General features: G+C 43.8%; 1 protein-coding gene across 1 annotated transcript in view; it reads right to left on the reverse strand.

Annotated features, from left to right (window-relative positions):
* Positions 1-9287: 9287 nt before the first annotated feature.
* The window catches only part of GYS1 (glycogen synthase 1), a 49399-nt gene continuing 31502 nt past the window's right edge, over positions 9288-27184 (reverse strand). The window contains exons 7-16 of the mRNA XM_040433300.1: positions 25395-25515; positions 25209-25315; positions 21273-21332; positions 21069-21147; positions 19540-19653; positions 17520-17646; positions 12772-12867; positions 12515-12678; positions 11275-11355; positions 9288-10862 (exon numbers count right to left, since the gene is read on the reverse strand). Of these exons, the coding sequence (XP_040289234.1) occupies positions 10551-10862; positions 11275-11355; positions 12515-12678; positions 12772-12867; positions 17520-17646; positions 19540-19653; positions 21069-21147; positions 21273-21332; positions 25209-25315; positions 25395-25515 (1261 nt within the window). The 3' untranslated portion in view covers positions 9288-10550. The remainder of the gene's footprint in view (positions 10863-11274; positions 11356-12514; positions 12679-12771; positions 12868-17519; positions 17647-19539; positions 19654-21068; positions 21148-21272; positions 21333-25208; positions 25316-25394; positions 25516-27184) is intronic.

Below are 27184 nucleotides of genomic sequence, written 5' to 3' on the forward strand. Positions count from 1 at the left end.
TGTCCCTTGTTTTTGCGTTGCAACGCTTCATTTTTGTTTCTGTTCTTCATTCTTTATCTTGCTCTGTTTACTATTATAATGTATTCTTGTTTTATGACCGGAGATAAGTAGGGCCGCTTGCTAACCCTTGGCCTCTTCACTTCCCACATAGGGATTACGGCACTTAGTGTCGTCTGTGACCTTTGTCACCCCTTAGCTTAGCTGAGCCTTAGTTGGCTCGCTCCTATAGGAGCTTGTTTTCGTGTCTTCACCTTCCCTCTGGTTAACCTAGTGTTTCTATACTCCCTGACCCCCCCCCCTTCCCCCCCGTATTTTTACCTCACCTAGTTGTCTGGGCATATTTTTGTTGCTCGTAATGTCCCACCTTTCCTTCTGTACATACAATGCTAGGTGCCTCAATAAACCCGAGAAAAGAAATCCTATACCGCTTCCACCGCAAACGCGTCATGTTAGTTATGTTTCAGGAAACCCATTTTAAGGCCCAATCGATATCCAAATGTGCACATGGTTACTACACCTGGTATAGTCCTCATCCTACAAAAAAATCCAGGGGTGCATCCATTGCTTTTCATAAAAGCTTTCGGCCAGTGGTATTATCCTCTGATATTGACCACAACGGGCGATATGTGTTCCTCAAGCTGTCCGTGGATCTTTCAGTTTATACGGTTGCTAACGTCTATTTTCCTAATCAGGGGCAGGTTTCCTTTGGAACGACAGTACTCAGACGTTTATCACGCTTCGCAGATGGCTCCCCTATCATACTCTGAAGGTGACTTTAACATGGTGTTGGACCCTTCCCTGGACTCCTCTGCCGGTAAGTCTTTTCGTCTCCCAAGTGTCCCACAACAGGTTTAAGGCTTACCTGGCATTGCTCCGCTTGGTCGATCTGTGGAGGGTACTGCATCCGGGGGTCAGAGACTACAGCTTCCACTCTCAAGCTCATAATAGCTACGGCAGGCTAGATTACCTGTTTATTTCACACCAGTTGTTAAACTCTGGGCTCTATGGATGTCTTCCTGTGGTCTGACCACGCCCCCTATATGGCCTTCTGAGCCCGTCACCACTGGGACGCCGCTCGTTTACCTGGAGGCTGAATGATAATTTGCTTAATGACCAGGTCTGTCTATTGGACATCCGCTCCGCTATCACAGACTTCATTCAAATCCATCAGTCAGACACTACCTCTCCACCTATACAGTGGGAGGCCTTGAAGTGTGTTCTTAGGGGTGTGTTCATATCACACGGAGCCAGACTAAAAAAAGAGCGCTCGCAACGACTTTCTACCCTTCTTGCGGAGTTGGATAGTAGAGAGGCACTAAACAAAACTTCCCCTTCAGATCCGCTTAAAGCTGATATCTCTTCGACCAGTCAACAAATCCTGCGGATTCTCGACCAAAAATCGCTTTGTGTGCGAGACCGGATCAAACATGGTTTCTTCGAATATGGCGATAAATGTGGAAAATGGTTAGCAAGAGCCTTACATCCCCGCATGCCCCTCACCCATGTGTCTTCTATAAACTCATCCCCTGAAGGCCTGGTTAGCGCCCCGTCAGATATCACTTCCGAATTTAGGGCTTATTACGAGAAGCTTTATAATCTGAATACAGGGAGAGACTGCGAGTCAGACCCCGTCTTAACAGACATGCGCCAGTACCTGCAGCAATTTGGCCCAGCACGTGTCCCAGACACTGCCGCCTCAGGCCAAGAAGATGATTTTGCAGCTTCCAAACTTTTGTGTTATTAAGGATCTCAAAACAGGGAAAAGTCCAGGACCTGATGGCCTGACCCCTCGTTTTTATAAGATACTGGGTGAAGTCCTGTCCCCTGTTCTGTTACGGGCATTTAATCATATTTCCGGCTCTAATACTTTTCCTCGCCAAACCCTTGGTGCGCACATCACGGTGATCCCTAAGCCAGGAAAAGACCCCTCCCTATGCGCTAATTACCGCCAGATATCCCTACTTAATGTGGATCTGAAACTATATGCGAAGTTGCTGGCCCTGAGGTTGCACCCATATATTCCCAGCTGTGTTCACAGGGAACAAGTCGGATTCATCCCTGGCAGGGAGGCACGAGATAACACCCTGAAGTCGATTGGTATTATTTATAAGGCCAGACAATCTAAAACCCCGCTGTGTCTTCTCTCAGTCGATGCCGAAAAGGCATTTGACAGGGTGAATTGGCAGTTTCTTTCCAGAACATTAAAGCACATAGGATTGGGATCTAAGATGATAGGTAGGATTATGGCGCTTTATGCCTCCCCCTCGGCCGAGGTACGGGTCAACGGAATGCTCTCTAGTCCCTTCGAGATACGGAATGGGACACGTCAGGGCTGCCCTCTCTCCCCCTTTCTGTACATTCTGTGTATGGAATCCCTGGCTAATGCCCTACGATCTAACCAGTCCATCAAAGGCATACAAATAGGGCGTACTGAGCACAGGCTGTCTCTGTTCGCGGATGACCTTCTCCTGTACTTGTCTTCCCAAGAGTGGGTCTACCCTCGGTCCTTCGTGAATTTGACACATTCAGTCGCCTGAGTAATTTCAAGGTGAACGTGCAAAAATCAGAAATCCTGAATGTTACTCTGCTACAGCAGGAGGCCGTTCACATCAGAGATACCTTATTCGTTTCGGTGGGCTACCCTCTCCATCAAACACCTAGGGATTTGCCTACCGGCCAATCCAGCACACCTATACAAACTCAATTATAAACCTATCATTAGCTTTATTACAACCAGTCTTCAGAGGTGGTCCCCTCTCCATATCTCATGGTTTGGTTGGATTAACGCTCTTAAGATGGATATCCTTACTAAGTTATTATACCTGTTTCAGACGATCCCATGCGTCCTCCCACAAAATGTTTTTTGGTCAGGTCCGCAGGTAAGCCTGGGCTGGGTCCAGAGCCAGGTTTAGTTATGCTATTTTATCTCGGCCCAAATCTATGGGAGGAGCAGGCTTGCCCAATTTTAGTTCTTACTACAGAGCAGCGGTAGCAAACTGTGTCCTAGATCTTTTCCACAACCAGGAAAATAAATTATGGGTAGAGATGCTTCAGGAACTAGACCCTTCACTAGCGACCGGTATTTTCTGGTTACCACAAACACGTCAGAGACAATTACTAGATCCCATAAACCCATCCCTTCTTCATATGCTCGCTAAATCCTGGGGTAAGTTTGCTTCCAAACTCAAATTGGTCACGGCCTATGGCCCTTTAACGGTCCTTAACGGTTGTCCTAATCTGCCAATGGCTATCGGGCGCCTACCGCCCTTACAGGGCACATCCCCACCCTCGATTAGGGTACGAGACCTTATTGGGGACTATGGTGTATGCCCTGTGGCTGACCTATTGCACATACTGCCAAGATCCCCAGGGCAATGGTTTCTCTACTTCCAGCTCCGCAACTTCCTCCACTCTCTGGCCCCCGGATCGCAGTTATCGGCCCACTTGACCGCCTTCGAGAAGCTCTGCCTAGCGGACTCTTGTCCCGAGCATGCAATTTCTCTTTATACGGCTTGTTGGGCACTGGGGAGAGATTGGGGATGGACCACTCAAGACTCAAATCGCAAGCACTAAGTTCGCGCCTGATTGGGAGAAGGAATTAAATACTTCACTGACTGATGATCAATGGAACAGAGCAGTCCTGTTCACGCATAAGTCCATTGTGTCTTGTCGACTACAGGAGCTTAACTATAAGATACTTACGAGATGGTATTGAACTCCAGTGAAGATCCACCGATTTTATCCATCGGTCCCTGATACGTGCTGGCGATGTAACTCAGCAGTGGGCACTATGCTTCATATATGGTGGGAGTGCCCAGGTGTTTCTTCTATATGGTCAGACGTTTTTGCCCTATACAATGCTTTAGACCATTCCAATGTTACACCATTGATTGCCCTACTGTCCAGCTATCCGGGATGCCCCCAACAGATAAAAAGAGGAGCACTTAGAATCTTTATACAGGCCATGAGGCAAACTATTCCCCGCAGATGGAGATCCACGGACAGCTTGCAGCGAATAACCTGGATCTCAGCCATGGACACCCTTGTTCGTATGGAGGAACTCTGGTAAGAATCCCATAATTGGGTACAGATTTTCTCGCGCTCTTGGGAGCCATGGTTCCAATTCCGGAACTCATCCCGTTTTGCAAACTGGTTAGCTCCTGGTAGTATCGAGTCCCCTAGCTCCTGAACTGTGATACTTAGGTCACTTGGTGGTATGGAACATCTTTAGCTTCCTCATTTAGTGTTCTCGGACATGGTTCCCCCCCCCCCCCTCTCTCTGGCTCTCCCTGTATTGTTCCCTTGTCTGTCCTTCTCCCCCCCCCCCCCCCCCCTTTTTTTTTTCTGTCTCCGAGTTTGTTTCCCTGACTTTATACAACGGTAAATTGAATAGCATTACACTGCTTGTACACTATGCATGTTTATTTGGAATGTATATGCCTTTCCTATTTTATTTATTTCTTGATTGATACAAACATGCGTATTACTGTCTAATAAAAACTGATTGAACCATAATTCTACTTTATCCGGATTTACATTCCACGCGGCTTCATGGCAAGCATCAGTAGACAATATCTGTCAGCTATGTCATAGGTAGAACATAAGAGGGGGAATTAATTAAGACTGGCGTTTCATACGCCAGGCTTAAAAAGCCTCTGTCAGCATAATCAACCGTATGAAATTAGGCATAGGGTAGGGTTTATCATGCGTAGTAAAATGATACCTTCCTTTTGTCTGTAGGGTGAACTGCTGCAGCACCAATTACCTATTTCAAGCACCAAGGGGCTGGCTGTAACACTTGGAGCGCCATTAACAAAATGCCCCCTGTGCTCTCTGTACCCCCCTTTGATTTACAGGTCAAGACATCTTGTCTAGCCCTGTGTTCTAGTGCTTGCATCCAGTCGGCTCACTGACTTGGCACTTGCGCAGTGGATCAAATGCTGCTTCCCGAGCAGCACATCCATTGTGCAAGCGCCAAGTCAGCTCAAGGACTCATTTGCACAGTGAATCTGATGAGCACAGAAAGCAGCATCACATCCTCTGTGCAAGCGCCAAGTCACTGGGCAGACTTGGCGCAGGAACTCTGGGGGATGGTTTAAAGTTATCTGCCTGACCATAACCTGCCTTCTAGGAGGCACGTGTCACTCTTGAGGGTGTATTAGATCCTGCTAGCGATTGTCGGGAGGGAAGCGTGCCCTCCCGGCAATCGGCAGATAGCTAGCAGGGAACACCGCTGCTATTACATGCACCTGTGGCATGGGGAGGAGCGATCGTTATACCATTGCTAATCCCCATACAGGACAGCACAGTGCCAACGGCAGATCGTGCTGTGAAATCACGAGCATGCTGAGAGATCTGGACTGCCCGATAAAAGAGCGTTTGCTCGTTCATCAGGCATTTAGAGGCAGTATTAGACTGCCAGATGATCAGTAATGAGTGTTCATAGGAATGATCATCGGGCATAAAATATGGCAGTCTAATATACCCTTTAAACCCCATTTATGTGGCTACACGGTTATTGGCAACAGAAGTTTGTATTGTGTGAAGGACAATAGTTTCTGATGTTATAGAATTACTGAAACTTGGCATCAGAGTCTGAGCCATAGCACTGACAGCTGGCTCTGGGTCAGGATCTTGGCGTTGGCACTTCAGTCAGGGTAGAACAGGACTGTGCACCATCACACGGTTATAACTATTCTCATCACTGAGAATTCATTGTCCTTTTCTAAGAACACTAGTTTGATTCAGATTATTCTTGGAATGAGTTCCGCACTATGGGCTGTAAATATGCCATAAATACTTGAGATGGTTACCACTTTGGGGGATCCTATGCAAAACCTTTGGAGCTGCCTTAAAGTGCAGTGCATGCGCAGCCACCCTCCATTCATTTCTATGGGAGTTCAGAACTATAGAAATTAATTGAGAGCACGCTGCCCACGCGCTCTGTAGCTCTACCTCACTTTTGGGGGGCCATTTTAGAGATAAGTGCAGGTTTCAAAGGTGGGACCCACACTTATCTGACACTGATGGCATATCCTAGTGATACATCATCAAAGTCCCAGGTGACATAACCCCTTTAAGCTATATTTTAGCAGGTTGTCTGAAAAAAAACAAGTCACGTTTACCCCCCCAGAAACAGCGTCACTCTTGTCCTGGGGCTGTGTCTGCACAATTCACCTTGTGCTGTTTCTTTGGAATTTGCAACATGCAAAGTCTGTAAGGCTCCCTAAAGAAACATTGCAATGGAAAGTATAACAAAAACAAAATTTTAATTAAAAAATGCACTTCCCAGCCCTTGTCTGACCACTAAATAATTCTAAACTTCTTCCTAAAGTCTTCTTATAATTCTCCGCTACTACAACCTCCTTATGTAAGCAATAAGTACTCAGGCTTGAGCCCCAGAACTATCTCCATGAAAGGCACGCATGCTCCACACCTCCTATACAACAATACATTACTGTCAGATATGCAATATCAGAAGACCATACCCATCACAGGATATATGTACTGCATGATATTCATTATTTTACTACCAATATCATAGGTGGTATATATAGTCTGGCACTTACCTGCTCTGGTGTGTTCTTTTCCCTTTTAAATCTCAGGTTAGTCTGTGTAAGGCGTACAGAAAACTATCAGATGTCACCACGCCTATTCTGAGAAAGACACATGCCTCAAGCTACATACGTCAATAGTAATGGTAATGGCCACTAGGGGGCCCACAAGAGGCAGCTAGCATTAAACTACATACAAGCTGGTGATACTACACCTGCCGTGATTGTCTACTTCCTACTCTGATGGTTCTTTTACATGGACCGATAATCAGGCCAATTACAAAGGATAAGTGTTTATAGAAATGCTAATTCCCAATAATTGCCGTGAATAAAGGTACTAGTGTTCGCCCGATGAATGAGCTTGTTCATTGGGCGATCATGTCTTTTAGTCAGCATCTAAAATCATTGTTTCTGTGTAAACTGGGATCTGCTGCACGTAAATCCAGCTTTCATCTCCACTGGTAATTGGGGACCTTTGGTTTGTTCACAATAATTGCCTGAAACACAAGTCTGTCTAAAAGGACCTTAACTCTAATTAAAAGGAGTAAACCTACTACTCCCAATAAACCACAGGCAACCTTCATTCATGGCAAAAATGTATGTCACTTATGCCAGGATTTTATTAAAACATTAATCAGTAAGCTTTACTCAAATTGTGACACTGCACCCCATGGCCAGCCTGGCCACGCCTGTCCATTAACCATGGCTATAAATCAGTGAGGCCCTACAAGACTGACCTTGTAACTGAGGACTGATCACAAAGTGGTGTCCTCACCACAGATAATTACCCTGCTCAGGATAGGTCATCAAGGTCTGGGGGGATCCAATTTTAGGCAACCCCACCAATGAGCTGTTTGAAGGGGCTACAGTGCTCATGTGATTGCTATGGCCTCTTCAATATTTACCTGCATTCTGTCATTGCGGCGGCGGTGCAGGATAATTGCAAATCCCCATTCACTTGACTCCCCTTTCAGGATGTGATAAAATAATAAAAGAAAATATACTTCTCACTTTGTTCTCCACCATTTCCAGCACGGCAGTGCTTGCTCCTCACATCTGGTATCCGTTTAAGGCTACTTTCACACTTGCGTTCAGAGCGGATCCGCTCATATAATGCAGGCTTGGGATCCGTTCAGAACGGATCCGTCTGCATTATATTGTAGAAAAAATTCTAAGTGTGAAAGTAGCTTCAGACGGATCCGTCTAGACTTTACATTGAAAGTCAATGGGGGACGGATCCGTTTGAAGATTGAGCCATATCGTGTCAAATTCAAACGGATCCGTCCCCATTGACTTACATTGTAAGTCTGGACGGATCCGTTTGCCTCCGCACGGCCAGGCAGACACCCGAACGCTGCAAGCAGCGTTCAGGGGTCCGCCTGCTGAGCGGAGCGGAGGCTGAACGCTGCCAGACTGATGCATTCTGAGCGGATCCGCGTCCACTCAGAATGCATTAGGACTGGACGGATGCGTTTGGGGCCGCTTGTGAGAGCCTTCAAACGGAGCTCACAAGCGGAACCCCGACGCTAGTGTGAAAGTAGCCTAAAGGCTGCAATGGTGATGCAGCTGTATACGGCATGTGATTACTGCAGCCAATCACTGGCCTCAGCTGAATGAATGGCACTGCTGAAGCTAGTGACTGGCTGCAGCAGGCACACAAACCGGTGTGTGTGATTGCGCGCAAGTTTACAAGGGAACAGGAGGAGTTTTCTAACAGGGTTTTTCATTAATAATTATATTTTATGTAATGCCCACAGCTTACCTCCTGAAAAAGAAGATTTATACTTACCTGTTCCACACAGTCCTCCTCTGTCTCCATCTTCTGGTCCCTGCAATCCCTAAATCTGGCTGGCCATGGTCACGTGCACTGCTCCAGCGGTGATATGTTGCTTGTGACCACGTTACCTTTTGAAACCAATTACTGGCTGGAGCGGTGCATGTGACCATGAACATAGCCCGCCAGATGTAAACAGTGCGGGAACCAGAGGATGGAGACAAAGGAGGACCAGAGCAGCATGGAGCAGGTATGGATGAATCTTCTTTTTCAGGAGGCGGGCTGGGGGCATTACATAAAATATAATTATTACTGGAGAACCCCCAGGAGAATGTCTGGTCATCAGTCTGATCTGAATCTTTAGTTAGGCAGCAAGGCAATAATTTGCTTAAGAAAAGACCACATCTCAATTCCTCAAAAGGATAAAAATGAAGGTTCTGAGCAGCCAAGTCACACTTGACGTGAACCCCACTGATGTGCCTTGGAATGACCCTATAGGCAGCTCATGTACGGAGGTCACCCAGTTTTGCTGAATTAACTTAGCCAACAGTAAATCTATTTCCCACAGCCATACTTCAGATATAGATATTTTGTCTGTCTCCATGGTAACAGACTGCAAATAAACCCTGTGTAGTCTAAACCTGCAGTCACTTTACATTTTATAATGTCTGCAATTTAATAACATAAGTGGCTTAGCAAGAAATTGAGGACAAATACAAATCAATATGACTGCAGGATCAGACTACACAGGGTTTACTAGTAGTATGGTGCCATGGGGACATATAGCTGCAAGATAGATTAATATTACTCACAAATTTGCTTCATTTTTCATTGTACATGCAAATAAACTCTAAATATTGGTTGTTGACGTGGGCCTTCCATTTAGAGGGCACTGTAATTGCAATTGTTACTATAAAGTGTCAAACAATTAAGAAAAAACAGATTACCATAGGGTTTCATCAGGTTTAAAATTTATTTTTAAATACTACATAGTTGTATGTGAGAATTCAGTCTCCGCAGCCCCACCACACGATGATCAGTTACAGATATAAAAGAGGAGTCAGAGCACTATCTGTTATGATCATAAAAGGCTGTGCTCAAAGACCAGCAGAGTGTAAAAAAATATAGCTGGAAACCTAAATACCTCAACTGAATGGCAGACATAGACATGGATTCAGATTGTGAGAAGAGGAACACAGCGTCTGCTGAAGGCAGCCATAACAACCGCCTCCCAAATGGGGCAGTCGGCCCCACTATTACCTTCCTGCCTACCTGAGAGCTCTATAGTGCATCCAATGTTCTTTATTGGGTTAAGGACACAATGCTCTACTACAAACACATAGTCAGCATACAGTTACATACCTGGCTTAGTTGATAATATGGTGCAATGTGCTAGAACCTACATCTACCGATTTTACTTCATCTTCTAATCTGACTGCTATAACCTGGTTAGAGCAAATCTGCACATATTACACCAGGTAATTTTTTTTTTAACAAGAGTTACACAATACATTCACATTCTAGTCGCTTACATTCTACCACTGAAGACACATAGCCATTACCCTGAGACCGTTTCAAACAGTAGCAGCCTTATCATAATCGTTCATGTTCCTAAAAGACATCCTCTGGGAATACAATGATTTGATACATGGCACAGACATTGGGCATAGCCTTCACTAGTTGCATTGCCCAATACTGAGAGCCAGAGGTTGGACTGACAGAGTACTCTAGAAAATAAGAGGGGGAAGCTTATTGTTAATAACCTAGGTATACAGATAGTTGGAAGATAGGTGGATCAAGTAATATAGGTACATGTGCTCAAATAAGAGAATAAGATGCATTTGATAAGTTAGGAAGTGCAGCCAAGAGATTAGGCAAAAAATGCAATCACTGAATACTTTGGTGGAGCCAAGAGGTATCTTCTTGGTGGCTGCTACAACAAAGACCCAATAACTACGGTGACCTAATCTTCAGAGCAGGAAATGAACGGATGTGGAGAACCCAATGACTGCCTTTGCACATGAAGCCCTTTGCAGGTTATACTAGAGTGTTACAACTGCACCTAGCAGCCAATTACTTGGGAAATCTGCCATCATATCGACCTGGTGGGGCTTAGACAAGTCGTCAGATGTAGGGAAATGATGATGTTCCTCTTGTAATGCTTGTTCTCATCTTGGAAAGGAGCCTTAACTTCTGCCTTCATACTAAATAACAAGAAACCTTTAGTTCCTCTCCTCAATGAGTGAGCTGGTGGGGCTACTTAGGTCACTTGGGCTACTTGGGTTGGTGGGGGTGCTGGCATTACTGGAGTTTCCTGCGTCAACTGAGCCTTTTTTGGAGCGTTTTCGCCACTCCGGAATCTGGGTCACGTTAGACATGGTTGGTTGCTTGATGTTCTGACGATCTTTCTCTGCTTCTTCTTCCTCGTCGTATCTCTCGTCATCTTCTGTTTCACTGTGATGCGGGCTGGAGTGACGGGACAGGGAAGGAGAAGGAGGAACAGAGGCTGGGCGTGGATAACGGAAACCTGCAGCCTGAAAATAAATTTTAAAAAAATTAAAAAAAGTTTGGTATCTGGTGATCAAATGTCACTATCCCAGGTAACAGTACTAGAAATCTCTCCATACTGACAGATTAGATTTAATTTACTTCCAAGCCCATTAGTCACATTTTACAGTGTAAATCAAAAGCATTGTTTTTTGTGGTGTGCCTCTATATGGGACAGGACAGTAGACTATGCTATTCCATACACTTGTATAAAAAAGTGTTCCAATTTACTGGCCTGATGGACACCCTTTTGGACTACATTGTAAGAATGGGTGCCTTTGGATACATTTCAAATATGCATAGAGCTTTCATCACCAAGGTGTAAACTGTCCGATCACAGGCAACATGCCTAAACAGTAACAGATCTAAACATCAGTACACGTGAAAAGTTGTACTTACTGCTGTAGGTTCATGAGGCTCGTAGGTAAAGTTGTCTGGGAACACCTTTGCCAGGGCCATGCGCCGAGCGTACATGTAATACTGACATATGTAAGTAAAATAAAAAAAGAAAAAAGAGTAAAATTAACTGAATCCACAGCAGACATTCATATAGAAGAAGCATTAACCCAATAAAAAAAAACACAGGTTTCATTTCTATACAGGGCCACAGCCACTGGTGTAGCCGGTTAAAAAAATTGCTTTCTGTCCGAATTCCCCCTTAAAAGGGTTGTCCAGCCCCATAAACCAAATTAAATGGTACAAAATAATTAAAGTATTAATACTCACCGATCCCCCATCACTCAAGTTCAAACTGTTCCTTTGGCCTCCAGTGATGATGTGTCGGCATGAACATGTGAGCACTGCAGCCAATCACTAGGTACAGTAGTGTAAAACAGTTGTAGAGCAGCACTCACAGACTTTATGACCACACTGGTATGCAACAGCCAAGCCACGACCACAGATCCTCAGCAGCCCAACGTATAGTGTACAAAAAGAGGCCACGGCAGCATCTTCAGTAAGTTCTTTATTGGACAAGCTTCACAGAATGTGTGCCATAAAACCAGACAGCAACGTTTTGGCTACATGGTAGCCTTTATACAAGCTTGTCCAATAAAGAACTCAATGAAGATGCTGCCGTGGCATCTTTTTGTACACTAGATACAGTAGTGGTCACATGTTCATGTCAACATAACATCAATGAAAGCCAGTATACAGAAACTGAGAGCGGTCCAGGAAGTGGTAAGGAAAGTATTAAATAATATTTATCTAAAGGAGAGTTCACAGCACCATTATTTTTTATTTTTACCAAAAATAATCCCCCAAAACAATAAAAATAATAACAGATCCTGTGCATCAGTTATGCATATTTGGCATCCGTTTAGGCTATTCCCCTGAGATCAGTTTTTTTTTAATGGATTTCAGTCTAAAAAAATGGATCTACAGTCTAAAAAAATGGATCTGTGATGGAAATGGCTCCAATGGTTGACAAATATGCATAACTGATGCACAGGGTCCATTTCTTTACAGAATCTTTAATTTTTTTTCCTTTATTTTTCTGTTCTTCTGACGGATCAGAAAGGAAAAAGAACGGTGATGTGAACTCTGCACCGAGTCAGGTTTTTTCAAAACATTTCGGGGGCTGGACTACCCCTTAAAGTACTAGATATTAGGACAGGATCTGACATTACTGTGTACTCACCCTGCCTAGATATTTCCAGTCCAGCAGGTCAGAGAGGCGCTCTGTACGGTTTCTCTGAATGATGCGCTGGCGCCGGGTTTGCTGACAGAAGCTGTACAAGAAGGATGTGAGCTGAGTGCAGGAATCGTCCACTGAACGGAAGCGCCGGTCTAAGATGTAAATACCTGCAGGAGCACAAAACGCCATTATAAAAAATGACTGAACATAGCATTAAATTCCTGCTACAGAAGGGTACAGTATAATGGACAGCACCTTACCGTAGGCAGACGGGTCAGCAATATGCTCCTCCATGAAACATCCAAATCCTGACAAGTTGGTGGAAATACTGGGGATCCCCATAACGGTACACTCAGCTGAAACAAGATTAAAAAAATCTATGTTATAATATGTGATTACTCTGTATCTGTCACCTATGTCCAGTAGATTGAGCCACTTGTCTCCTCCCTGGAGCACTATTAGGAGCAGTACTACACGAATAGTACTGCTAGTTAGGAAGGCTAACTTTCATGTTCATACTCCCCCAACCCCTGATGTGTGCCTGCAAAGTGAAGCAACAAGCTCATGAGTCCTCTCAATGTATTACAGCAGTAATATGTGGGTGCACAGCGGGGGAGGGGGTGGGATTTGGGGTAAGTATAAACATAATAGTTAGAGATCCTAACTCAGCAGGAGCAGTACTATTCATGTGGTACTGCTCCGAATGGCGGTGCAGGGAGGTGACCGAATCCTTGTAATAGACGAAGCAGACAATTAAAGGGGATCTATAGTAGTAGTGCTTAGTGTTCCTTAAAATGTGCCACCATTGTGGAAAGAATCATGGAGCTTTCAAAAAACGTGCGACTCTCACAGCCACAAATCCAAAGTTTTGATCTGCGAAGAAGCGCTCTCTCCTCACTGCAGGAGGACTCAATAAAAAGTCTAAGTGCCCGTCTCCTGCAGCGAGGACAGAAAGTGTGCTCCTCGTTGGGGGTCTCAATACTCAGACCCACGTCGATCTAAACCTTTCATACGTCTCCATGTAGAGAGTTTTTTGAAAGGTAAATGACAAATGATCGTACTTTTAAAGCTGTTGTCCACGGGCTGTCTGGTTCTGTGACATTCACCTGAAAGCTGATATACAGTATTTCACAACTCCGGATCATCAAGCTTAGCTAAAGTTGTCCAACCTTTGAATTTTACTCCATCTAAAAATAAAGTCCCAAAGAGCAGACTTTCAGGAGCCGCGGCTGCCAGCAGCTTCATTTCAGTCTCATTTTTTTTTCTGAGAGAACCTTTGGTGACCGGTTAAAGGAGCTCTTCTTTATGATGAAAGATGGCGGCTGTCTTGCGATTTACCAATGTGAACGCTTCCTCAGCTGCCCCTACTTTTGCACAGGTTCTGAATGTGCCCAACACATGCATCATGGACAAGCACAACATGCAGTCAGAACCTGCACAAGAATGGAGACACTCGCAAAAAACAGCAATTTTGGCAATTGACACAAATAAGTGGTTGTTCGAGTGTTTAATACTGATGACTTCTCCTCAGAATAGGTCAACACTATCTAAATCGGTGGGGTCCAACTCCCATAATCCCCAACGATTAGCTGCTTGAAGAAACCGCCACGACCAGGGTGTCTCACCTAGGCCACTGACATCACATTCACCGATCACATAGCCTAGGCGCAGCTCAGTCCCATTCAAGTGATTGAGGCAATACCAAGCCCAGCCACTATACAATGGACAGTGCTGGGCTTGGTAAGCTGTGATGGACCCCTACCAAATCACATACTGAGGATAGTTGAATCAGTTAACCCCTTAAGGACCCATGACGTAGCTTGCGCGTGCAGCAGGCGCCTTAGCCGCGGGGTCTCTGCTATTTTAAATAGCAGAGACCCGCGGCACATGTATGCGATCAGCCATAAGGCTGATCGCATACATCTTACCTTTCAGATGCCGTGGCCAATTGTGACAACGGCATCTGCGCTGACCGGAACCAGAAGTCGCACGCTTTCGGTCCGGTAACAGCGTTCTCCGGCTGAGATGGGGGGGGACGGGACGGACCTGTTACTACGATCTAATTGACCGAAGCCCCAAGCCGGCTTCCGAGTCAATTAGATGTATATATCAATACAGGCCACTAGGTGGCAGCCTTGTATTGATATAGTGCAATTGAAGTCTTCAATGATGGCTATTTAGCAATCACTGAATACTAATGGGCAATCGAATGAATGCTTAACCAATAAAAAAAATTAACATCAAGGGCATCGCCGCGTGTGGAAATGCCCATACTATTAAAATATAACAATATTAATGATATACCGCAAATGACGTAGCAGGGAAAAAAAATAAAAACAGCCAATTTGCCACTTTAACTACCCAATAATTTTTTAATAAAAAGTGATCAAAAAGTCGCACACACTTAAACACTGAAAAGAACAGATCGTCCCTCAAAAAATGAGCCCTCACACAGTCCCGTACACATAGCTACAAAAAAGTTATAGGGGTTAGAATATGGTTATGAAAAAAAATATATAATCATTTCCTCAAAGGTTTTATTTTTTATTTTGTATTAAAACGCAAGAATAATTATTCAAGTGTGGTATCGTTGGAACCGCACTGACCTGGAGAATGAAGATTACAGGTCAATTTTACTGCATAGTGTACAGTGTAAAAAAAAAAACTTTATCCGAATTGCGTTTTTTCCGGCTCCCTACTACATGGTATGCAACCATAATTGGTGCCATTAGAAAGTACAACCTGTCCCGCAAAAAATAAGCCCTCATAAGGCTATGTGAATGGAAAAATAAAAAAAAGTTAGGACTATGGGAAGGCGGGGAGTGAACCCCTTTACTAGTTTATATTTTTACAGAGGATGAAGCAGGAAAGGATTTTTGAGATTTGTACACATTTTATATTTAATGTTTTAGCTCATCTGATTGGCAACAACTGCATACGTATGTGTTTTATTTAGTATACTTTGTGTTTTTATTTTACTTCTGCTGTATTCCTCTGAAAACTGCTTTCAATAAAAACATTGAACCTAAAAAATGTAAGCTCACAGACCATTGTCTACAAATGTAAGCTGAAAGCAGGACTAGTTATGGGGAGGTTGGCAGACTGTGAACGTAAACATAAGAGTTCTCATTCACTGACAGCAAACCAATATCTTACTAATGGAAAAAGAATTGATCTTGCTACAAGCAGGGTGCATTTACTTACAGAAATGCTTATCTAGGCGGGAGCTTCTCTGTATGGACGTGATACGTATATGGACTTCAATGTACAGGTCTAGTTTATTGAGTATAGAGAAGGTAACTAGGAAAGATGGCGATTATGAAAACCAGTAAAGACAAATTACGCAAGGTCAGAGCATAGTGGCACAGCAGTATGGAGGATATTTATAAAAGGAAAAACCAAATGCACAAGTACAAGATACAGCCTTCCAAACAAAAAAGCTGGGACCTCACACCCCTGACAAGTTTCGCCATGGATTCTAACTCCTTGGAGGACACATGTGAGGTCCCATCTTTTCGGTCTGGAAGGCTGTATCTTGTACTTGGGTCACTTGTGCATTTGGCTTTTCCTTTTACAAATATCCTCCATACTTTGCTGCTGTGCCACTATGCTCTGACCTTGAGCAATGTGTCTTTACTAGTTTACATAATCGGCATCTTTCCTAGTTACCTTCGCTATCTGATTTTTGAGGTCAATATCATTGTAGGTTTAATATATTTATATGGGAGCCGCCTTTTAATATGTTCTTTGATGTATTTTTCTGTCTTATATAAAACTTTCACGGTTTTAATTGCTATTGGATATATTGTGTGGTCATATTTATAGCTGTTTACTGTTGAGTTTTCTATGTCCACTTTACTTTGGGTCCATTTTGCTTCTAGGCGTTTTTGAGTTTTAACACAGAATAATTCCTCATTCACACGTCAGTGTTTGGTCAGTGACTGAGCCAAAACCAGGTGCGGCTCTAAACACAGAACAGGTGCAGATCTTTCCCTTATACCTTATGTCTGTGGAGGCTCCAATCCTGGTTTCGGCTCATAATCACTGATGGAAATTACTGACCAAAACACTGACGTGTGAATGAGGCTTTACAGCGATGGGCTTACTCTAAGGCCCCTTTCTCACGGGCGAGTTTTCCGCACTGAATCCGGACCCATTCATTTCTATGGGGCTGTGCACATGAGCAGTGATTTTCACACATCACTTGTGCGTCGCGTGAAAATCACAGCAAGCTCTATTTTATGTGTGTTTTTCACGCAACACAGGCCCCATAGAAGTGAATGGGGCTGCGTGAAAATCGCAAGCATCCGCTAGCAAGTGCGGATGCGTGCGATTTTCACGCACGGTTGCTAGGTGACGATCGGGATGGGGACCCGATCATTATTATTTTCCCTTATAACATGGTTATAAGGGAAAATAATAGCATTCTGAATACAGAATGCATAGTAAAATAGGGTTGGAGGGGTTAAAAAAAAAAAAAAAAATTAACTCACCTTAATCCATTTGTTCGCACAGCCGGCATCTCTTCTGTCTTCATCTGTGAGGAATAGGACCTTTGATGAAGTCACTACGCTCATCACATGGTCCATCACCATGGTGGATTAAGGTGAGTAAAATTTTTTTTTTTTTTAACCCCTCCAGCCCTATTGTACTATGCATTCTGTATTCAGAATGCTATTATTTTCCCTTATAACCATGTTAGGCCTCATGCACACGGCCATGTTCCGCGGCCGAGAGCGGTCCGTGGTAACCCGGCCGGAATTCCTGCTGACAGCAGGACCGCACTGCGTCATTGGTTGCTATGACGCCGTGCGCTTCATGCCGCCGCTGCTGTACAGTAATACACTCGTATGATCTATACGAGTGTATTACCGTCAGCAGGAATACCGGCCGGGTTACCACGGACCGCTCCCGGGTTTGCCGCAACGCATCCGGACACGCTCGTGTGAAAGAGGCCTAAAACCAACTAATCCACATAAACATATGGAAAAGGACATCCATAGCTTACCAGGTGTGTAGCCCCAAGGCTCATAGTAAGAAGGGAAGACTCCCAAGTGACATCCCCGTACAAACTCCTCATAATCCACTGGTAAGAGCGGGCTTGTAGAGGAAAGAAACTCTGGATGGAAAATGATCTGCGAGAGAGAAGGGAATGGAAAGAAACAGGAGAACAGACAAACCAGAATCAGTAGGAAATGGGTTAATAATCAGTCAGAATAAAGCAGAATATAGAGCGAGGCATGGTCATACTGGTGCAAGACGTTTAATGCCGCTTCTCCTAAAGCAGTACAGTTACAGCACTCCGCGGCATAAAGTCTGCTGCAGCAGCGCCATCTCCCTGTAGAACCAGGAACTACACAAGCAGATGGATTGTCCACCAGACAAAGAATAGTTAGTTTCCAGTGGGATTCAGTACTTCTCTCCAAAATTTGATGGATGAAGATGTAATGTTTTAAAGTGCGGGGTACCCCGTTGAAGACTTTGCACCAGTATACACAAAAGATAAGAAAGCACAACAACTTAAGGGTTAATGTGTTAGTGATAGGTCACAGACTTGTTTTCTAAGGGCAAGCAGGAGCATCTTTAAAATCTGATGGGACCCCCAAATTCATATCTTTTTCCTCCCTTGGAGCAGGGCAGATGAAGGGAGGAAGGAGCAGGATATTTTCTGCACATTTTCTGTGTTTAGTGTCCCTTTAAGATGGCCACATTAGTCAATATTTCGGCTCAATTTCATAATTAATTCATAATATTTGATAATCCAAAGGCTAACATGCGCTTGTAACTATGTAAAGCAAGGGTCAGCAAGCTCCGGCACTCCAACTATGGTGAAACTACAACTCCCATCATGCTCTATTCACTTCTATGAGTTCTAACAGCCAAGCAAGGGTTCATGCTAGGAGTGGTAGTTTCACCACAGCTGGAGTGCCGGAGGTTGCTGATCCCTGATGTAAAGTGTTTGATCTGCAAGCAACATGTTTTAGAGCCAGAGGAGCGGAGAGGATTGAGATTTTGTTTTGCAGCTAAGAATTCTGTATAATATGCAAGTTATTGATCTAAATCCCTGCCCGTTCTGGGTCTAAAAGTCCAGACTTCCCTGTATAAGCGCATATCACTGAGTAGAACTGAGTAGGACTGTCCACTTGATCCCTCATCCCAAAGTGAGCAAAGATTTCAAACCAAAAATTAAGAGTCAAGACAGAATAATTTCCTACAAAACTGTATATGTCAATACGTGCTGCTCCTCCTGCTCTAAAACTCAGACTGCATGTTCAAAGTGGTAAGATCCCTTTAAGAGGTCAGACTGATGTAAGATGCCCTTTAAGTGACCAGCACAAATATGTGCTGGTATAATCATCTATGGCTAGATTGATCCCTCAGTCCCACCACCCGGCACAGTGACGCCCATACGAAGGTGGCTGGTACTGCAACGGGCTGCACTGCAATCCCAGATGTCTGGTAAGTCATCAGCTGAAAATGCAGTACATTAAATGTTAATTAATCTGGTAAAATTATACGACCATTAACATTTGTGCATGAATGTGATTAGCAAAATGATGTAAGTAGTGTCGCAACAGGAAATAATAGAGCCTAGCAAGTAACAGAAAAAGGAAAGAAGTGCACAGTTCTTAAAGAGAACCTGTCACCGGGATTTTGTGTATAGAGCTGAGGACATGGGCTGCTAGATGGCCGCTAGCACATCCTCAATACCCAGTCCCCATAGCTCTGTGTGCTTTTATTGTGTAAAAAACACGATTTGATACATATGTAAATTAACCTGAGATGAGTCCTGTCCCTGACTCGTCTCACATACAGGACTCATCTCAGGTTAATTTGCATATCTATCAAATCAGGTTTTTTACAAAATAAAAGCACACAGAGCTTTGGGGACTGGGTATTGAGGATGTGCTAGCGGCCATCTAGCAACCCATGTCCTCAGCTCTATACACAAAATCCAGGTGACAGGTTCTCTTTAACGCTTTGCACAGACAAAGAATGTAGTATGCGAGACACCAGGTGTTCCTCACCTTCACACGGTCAGCACTACTGTTGAAGAGTCCGATCTTTCGGATAGTATTTAAGATGGCGTCTGTGGAGTCATCAAGCATGTTGTGGGTGCAGACGGGAGGGAATGACTGTCTCTGTAGGGAAAGCGCATTCACTGTATTACATGGTTAAGTCAGTCAATGCAAAATGCAGTTTTACATCAAGTGCACTTTATGGCATAGAAATTTATGGAAGGATCATGAAAACGAAGAGGGAAAGCGTACTACACATCAGTAAATTTGTGAAAAGACTCGGTGTCTTCTTACCATTTTAGGGGGTAGTCTTTTAAAGACAGCCTCTTTTTAAACCGATCAAATGATTTCTGACCAATTTCTAATTTCAGAAACCCAGTGAGAAAAAAAAAAGAAGCAGGCCAGCCATACATTTTCCCTGCAGTAATAACTAGAATTACATGTCGGCCATTCAAACCAATGGCTGCTCATATAATACATGGATGCACTGGGTCTACTAATATAAATGCTTTTTGTTATTGTCTCTGGGTAATAAAGGGGGTCCCAAGTAGGGTTGACACGATACCAAAATTTTGATTCGATTTCGATACCATAAAAAAAGTATTGTGATACTTCATACCACTCGAGACCACGCGGGAAAAAAAAAAAAAAAAAAAAAAAACACCAAAAAAGCCACGTGCATTCCGCAATTTAGGGAACGTCCGGCCCACAATAGAACAGTCCGCTCCTATTTTTTGGGAGGGACTAGGTGACTAAAAAAAAAAGACGAATCACGAGGTTTTTATTTTTATTTTTTGCCGTTACGGCGTTCACCGCATAGGAGATATTTTTTAAATATTTTAATAGTTTGGACTTTTTCGGACGTGACGATACCCAATATGTTTCTATTTTTTGTATATATTTTATATGTAAAATTGGGAAAGGGTGTGATTTAAACTTAATATTTTGGTGGGGTTTTTTATACTTTATTATTTTAAATGTTAATAACTATTAGCCCCCTTAGGGTCTAGAACCCTTGTCCTATTCAGCCCAATAACAATCAATTAGGGTGAATAGGAATTTCCACTGTCCCTGCTGCCCTGTGCACACAGCATCAGGGAGCTTACCATGGCAGCCATGGATGGCTTCAGCAGCGTCCTGGCTGCCATGGTAACTGATGGGGGGGGGGGGGGGGGAGGGGGATGAGGCCGCTGCACCACCAATGATTATAATACTGAGGTGGGGGGGCGCACTACCGCACCCGAGGGGTTAATTGCTGCGGTTGGGTATCGATAGTTCGTTACCTAGTGCAATCCTAGTCCCAAGCAACCCTCCAGCACTCCCAACTTTTGTGCTCCATTCACATCTATGGGAGTTCTGATGACAGCTGAGCAAGTAAGCATGCTGGGAGTGGTAGTTTGATAGCAGCTGGAGTGCCAAAGACTGCCAAACCCTGCTCTACGATGTCAATATTAGATGGGGTTATCAAGATACTTGTAGTGAGTCTTTCTACCAATGACTCCCATCCACAGTATTTTCATCTGGTTAAGCAGTCCTACCTGGGTAGCAAAAATAGCTCTCTTCATCATAGTAAAGTCTTCTTTATCAAGCATCTTATTCATGTCTGGTAGATTCCCTCTGTAAAAGAAATGCCAAATGATATTTACTGACCACTTCCTTCACCTGTCACTTTTATACTAGTTTTCTGCTGACAATGATCTGACATTACAGCACAATCTGTATCCAGTAGGATTGTCACTCACACTAGTAAGGACTCGTATAATTTCTTCCCAAACTTCTCTTTCACAGCATTAGCAGTATCCCTGTGGAGAGACAATATAGAGAAGGCAACGTGACGACCATTTCCATTCATAACTCCAGATCAGATGAGTTTCCGCTGCAGGCCTCTCCTTCACTAACAGTTGGTATCAATGTTTTACAGACACAGTACAGCGGCAGTCCGGTCACCATGTCTACAACCTGCTAACTCCTGCACATCCCTCACCTACTACACAGAAACAGGCAGAACACTGATACCAATACAAGAACTGTATTAGATCGTGCGCTCTACAGACACAGTACAGCTGCAGTCCGGTCACCATGTCTACAACCTGCTAACTCCTGCACATCCCTCACCTACTACACAGAAACAGGCAGAACACTGATACTAATACAAGAACTGTATTAGATCGTGCGCTCTACAGACACAGTACAGCTGCAGTCCGGTCACCATGTCTACAACCTGCTAACTCCTGCACATCCCTCACCTACTACACAGAAACAGGCAGAACACTGATACCAATACAAGAACTGTATTAGATCGTGCGCTCTACAGACACAGTACAGCTGCAGTCCGGTCACCATGTCTACAACCTGCTAACTCCTGCACATCCCTCACCTACTACACAGAAACAGGCAGAACACTGATACCAATACAAGAACTGTATTAGATCGTGCGCTCTACAGACACAGTACAGCTGCAGTCCGGTCACCATGTCTACAACCTGCTAACTCCTGCACATCCCTCACCTACTACACAGAAACAGGCAGAACACTGATACCAATACAAGAACTGTATTAGATCGTGCGCTCTACAGACACAGTACAGCTGCAGTCCGGTCACCATGTCTACAACCTGCTAACTCCTGCACATCCCTCACCTAATACACAGAAACAGGCAGAACACTGATACCAATACAAGAACTGTATTCGATTGTGCGCTCTACAGACACAGCTTGTAATGGTCAGTGGTGCATATTCTAACTGAGGTGCTAATTAGGAGGGCTCTCCCCCTCCATAACATCCTCAAGTGCGTCTTCTATGCCAACATGTAGTGCACACAGTCACAAGGCCAAACAATATGTTCAATCAGCACAGAGGGTGTTTCTTGTTGAACCACAAACGCTCAGCTTGCAGCAAAAGCGTGTCAAGCATGGGATAAAGGGATTATCTGATTTTTTTATTTTATTTATGTGGGCATTTGTTGGGAACAGAGAAACATCGAGGAGTGGTGGCAGAAAAAGGCCACATGGTGCACCTAGTCTTGGCCGATAATTTCTTCACTTACATATAGGTTTATCCCAGGTGTACCCTATAATAAATCTATCATGACCTACACAAAATATAATATTATTTTATGGCAATTGCAGCTTAAATAGTAACTAAACTTTTGATTACATTTTTGTTAAAATGTCCCTAATGCCATCGTAACACTTTTCGTAATATTGCCTATAATAATGCTTTTTGTATTTGTAATAGACTTTCCCCTCCCCTAAAGCACACCTTTCCCTGTGCGCTTAAAATTGACTTTTCTGTACATCGCTGAGAAGTACGGCGTTTACAGTTTCTCAACGGGGCCGCAGCGAAGGCAGTACGGGCAGGAGGGCACATTGCTGCTCCTTCCTGTGCCCCCCCCCCCCAGAGGTTTACTAAATACTGGCATAGCACATGGGTACCCTGTACCCATGTACTATGCCAGTATTAGCTGAGTGGAGCGGGCTCCTGACGATGCCTGCTTCGCTAAGCTAAAAGCTGACGTGCAGGACTGTTAGCTTAGCGAAGCAGGAAGAAGCAGGGGCCCGCTCCGCTCAGCTAATCCTGGCATAGTACATGGGTACAGGGTACCACTGTGCTATGCCAGCATTTCGTAAACCTTGGGGGGTATGGGCAGGAGCAGCAATGTGCGCTCCTGCCCATACGCCCTGCGCTGCAGCCCCATTGAGAAACTGTAAACTCCGTACTCTGTACACCGCTGAGAAGTCCGCAATCTACAGAAAAATCATACTGAGCGGTAAAACTGCAGGGGGGCACAGCGGGGCAAGCGAGTGGTATTAAAAAACAACCAGGGTGTCAGCATCAGCAGGGGGGGGGGGGGGGGGGGGGGGGGATTAAACTAAACTAGAAAATTGCCATGAAAGGCCCTGAAAGGGGCGTGTCAGTTGTGCTGCAGCTGTCTCCCTATCACAGCTCAGGACGCAGTTGAAGGATGGAACTGAGCATGTGCGGCCTTCTCAGTGAGCAGGTCAAAGAAATAAGAAAAAGAACAAAAAGCAGGTGGCTCTATACAGATATATTATTATTGGATAACTCAGTGGCTATGCTAAATTTTAAATTACATGCAATTACGAAAGTATTCAGATTCAGGTGCAGTTTGTAAACTGCAGAATATTTTCCGTGAAACAACCCCTTTAACCCTTTGGCTACTGGAGTTTTTTTTTCGTTTTTGCATTTTTATTTTTCTTCCCAATTTTCCGTGAGCCATAACTTTTTTATATTTCCAGTCACATAGCTGTATGAGGGCTTATTTTTTGCGGGACAAGTTGTACTTTCTAATGACACCATTAATTATGGCATAAAATGTAGTGGGAATGTAAGCAGGAATGTAAGCAGGAAAAATCTTTTTCGTTTTACGGGTTTTGTTCCCACTGCGTTTTGTTTATGGCAAAACTGACCCATTCCCTTCATTCTCTGGGTCAGTACGATTACAACGATACCCCATATGTATAGGTTTTTTATGTCTAAATAGTGTAAAAATTAATTTAAACTTAGCGAAAAAAAATATTTTTTTACTTTTTACATCACCATATTCTGACCCCCATAACTTTTTTATACTTATGTATACTGAGCTGTTTAGGGGCTCATTTTTTGGGTAAGAGAAGCAATGAAAAAATGGCAAATTGGCCATTTTTTTTACCCTTTTTTCCATTACGCCATTCACTGTATTGGATTTTTTTTTTTTTTAGATTTTAAAAAGTATGGGCGTTCACGGTCGCGGTGATACCCAGGATGTTTTTATTTATTGTTATTTAGTTTTTTTTATTATTATTATACGGAAAGGGGGGAGATTTAAACTTTTATATTTTTTATATATTTTTTAACTTTAAAAATCATTTTTTTTATCATAATTGAAAGTCTCATAAATGACCTTATAATGTTTTTTAATTTTTCATTTTGACCCATCAGGGATTTGAAAATTGACAATTTCTTTGTATTTTGCTGATTTCTTATGTTAGCCTGCCATCTGGTGGCCAAAATAAGAATTGCAGAATTAATGCTGAGATTCAGCGCATGTACTGAAGTCCCGATTGGCCACACATGGCTTCAGTACTAAGCTTTTTGCGAATTTAGGTGCCGTGATCTCACTTGACCACGGCATCTAAAAGCATTTAATTACTGCGACCAGCATTATTGCCAGTTGCGGTAATTAGCCGCAGACTTGCCGGCCATGACGCCCGCTGCACAAGCGAGCGGGCATCATGCTGGTACGGCGCTGGTAGCGAAAGGGTTAAAATATCCTTCTCCGTTGGTCTTAACCTGTCTTCTACTGCCATAAAAACTGTGAGAAGTGTATAAATAATTCTTGTACAGGGGTCCCAGAAAATCAGCCATTTTCTCTGTCCTCACAAGCCTCATATCAGACCTATTACTGACTGGAAGCATTCACCCTTGCTTCTGAGCCCGTGCGGCCATGTTCTATCTTTGCCCGCAACATGCGGATCTCGGACCCATTGAAGACATCTTTGTCTGGAATAGCAGATCGGTATAAAAAGATCCACCAATTTAACAAAGCCACATCTCTTTAGTCATCTGCCAGCTGAAAAATCTAAGAGATTAGAAGGAAAATGTACACCTCCGTTCTGCATTTTTCATGTATTCATGTGATCCTTAATTCCCAGAGTTATGGTGCATTAAGCACTTACCACAGTTGCTTCCGAACTGCTTGACCTTTTAGTGTTTCCACATTAAAATTATTGGTCCGTGCAGGCATAATGAAGAAGGCTACAATTGTGAGGTCACTTTGATTCACCTGATGGAAGAAAAACCTCTGTAATGGATGTCCAGTGATAAATATAACACATGCATATACAGCCCTTCTATAGTCTCACCCTAAGAAGATAATTGAGTCTGGATAAGGCCTCCAGAAAAACGTCAGCACCTTTGTTAGAGAACTCATAGCGACCAGCAATGAAGAAAAACAGGGTCTTGTCTAAGTTGAAGTCTAGATGTCTGAAAGGCAAAAAAAAAAAGAAAAAAAAAAAAGTGTATTAGGGTTAATATAATAAAGCAAATCAGTGATGTTTCACAAATGGGGCATGACCTATCAAGGAGCCATATTAGCTGGATAGAAGACAAAAGAGATCCTAAAATGAGCTTATATCAGTATTTTAGACTCCATCACCTTCTAAGTCACTCATTTTAAAAACGAGCTTGAGGCAAATTTTCACTGATTTTTTTTAGATCTAGCCTTAGAACCAAATATGTAATCTACACCAACCCTCATTTCTTATTGTGCTGCAATAGAAGGTGCTGCAAAGTGGAAGGGAATAGTCCAGAATGAAGCTAGCACTGGGAAAGATGACCTGGTACAGCTGAACCAGGGGCCACATGGCCCTAATGACGACAACATGCTCCTTAGCACTTTGCAGTGCTAAGGAGTCCTGGACCACAACATTACAGCTTAAGGCTACATTCACACGTCCATGGTGTGTTGCGGACCCGCAAATTGCGGGTCCGCAACACACCAGCCCGTCACCCCCATAGAAATGCCTATTCTTGTCCGCAAGCTGCGGACAAGAATAGGACATGCACTATCTTTTTTCGGAGCTGCGGACCCAAAATCGGGGCCGCGCTCCGCAATTGCGGCTGCAGACAGCACACTGTGTGCTTTCCGAATCCATTCCGTCCCCATAGAGAATGAATGGGTCTGCACCCGTTCCGCAAAATTGCCGAAAGGATGCGGACCCATTTTGTGGACGTGTGAATGGAGCCTAAAGGATGCTGCTGGCTGGTCATGAGTGTTCACTGGGCTGAGGGAAGGTGCCATATATCCTTATTTTCATATACACTGCACTTCAAGGTTCGCTTTACTGACTGCACTCATTAAATTACTAGTAATAAGGAATCTTCTGGTCTATAAGGTTATGTAAGTAAAGTTTAATCATTGTATAAAGAAAAAGTTCTGCAACTTTCTAAGAGGCTTTGGAGGGAATTTATGAAGTCGCGTACATGGGTTTTCTGGCGTAACTAAGGTCCAAAATTTTGGCACATGCCATTTTTCTGCAATAAAAGGTGCAAATTTTTGTGATTCTACACAGCTCTTGCCACTTTAAAAAGTGGGTGTGATTTGGTAGTCAATGAAGGTGGTGTAAATGAATATAATTTGTCTCGGCTGTGGGCCACGGCCCTTTTCTGCCCCCTTTTGGAAAAGTGTCGAAGCCGGCGTAATAAGAAGCACTTTTTCAAAAAGTCACCGTATGTCTCTCTGAATGTGGTTACATGAAAGCACCAATATAGGCCTATGGTAGTGAAGTGGTTAAATGGGTTGTCCAAGTTATTTTTATTGATGACCTATCCTCACGATAAATCATCAATATCTATCGACGGGGGTTCAACACCCGCCACACCGCAGATCAGCTGTTAGAAGAGGAGGCCACTCTCCGTGCCAGCGCAACAGCAGCAGTGAGCAGGTGTAATTAGAAGTTGTTCCATAGATAACATGGGACGACTTGTAATTACGAACATCCGCTCACTGCTGCCGTTGCGAGCGACGGTGAGCAGGTAAACAATGAAGAGGCCTCCTCATCAAACAGCTGACCGGCGGGGGTGCCAGATGTCAGACCCCACAGATCTGATATGGATTACTTATCCTGAGGATAGGTCATCAATAAAAAGAACT

The sequence above is a fragment of the Bufo bufo genome, chromosome 1, assembly GCF_905171765.1.
Source record: "Bufo bufo chromosome 1, aBufBuf1.1, whole genome shotgun sequence".
Lineage (NCBI taxonomy): Eukaryota > Metazoa > Chordata > Amphibia > Anura > Bufonidae > Bufo > Bufo bufo.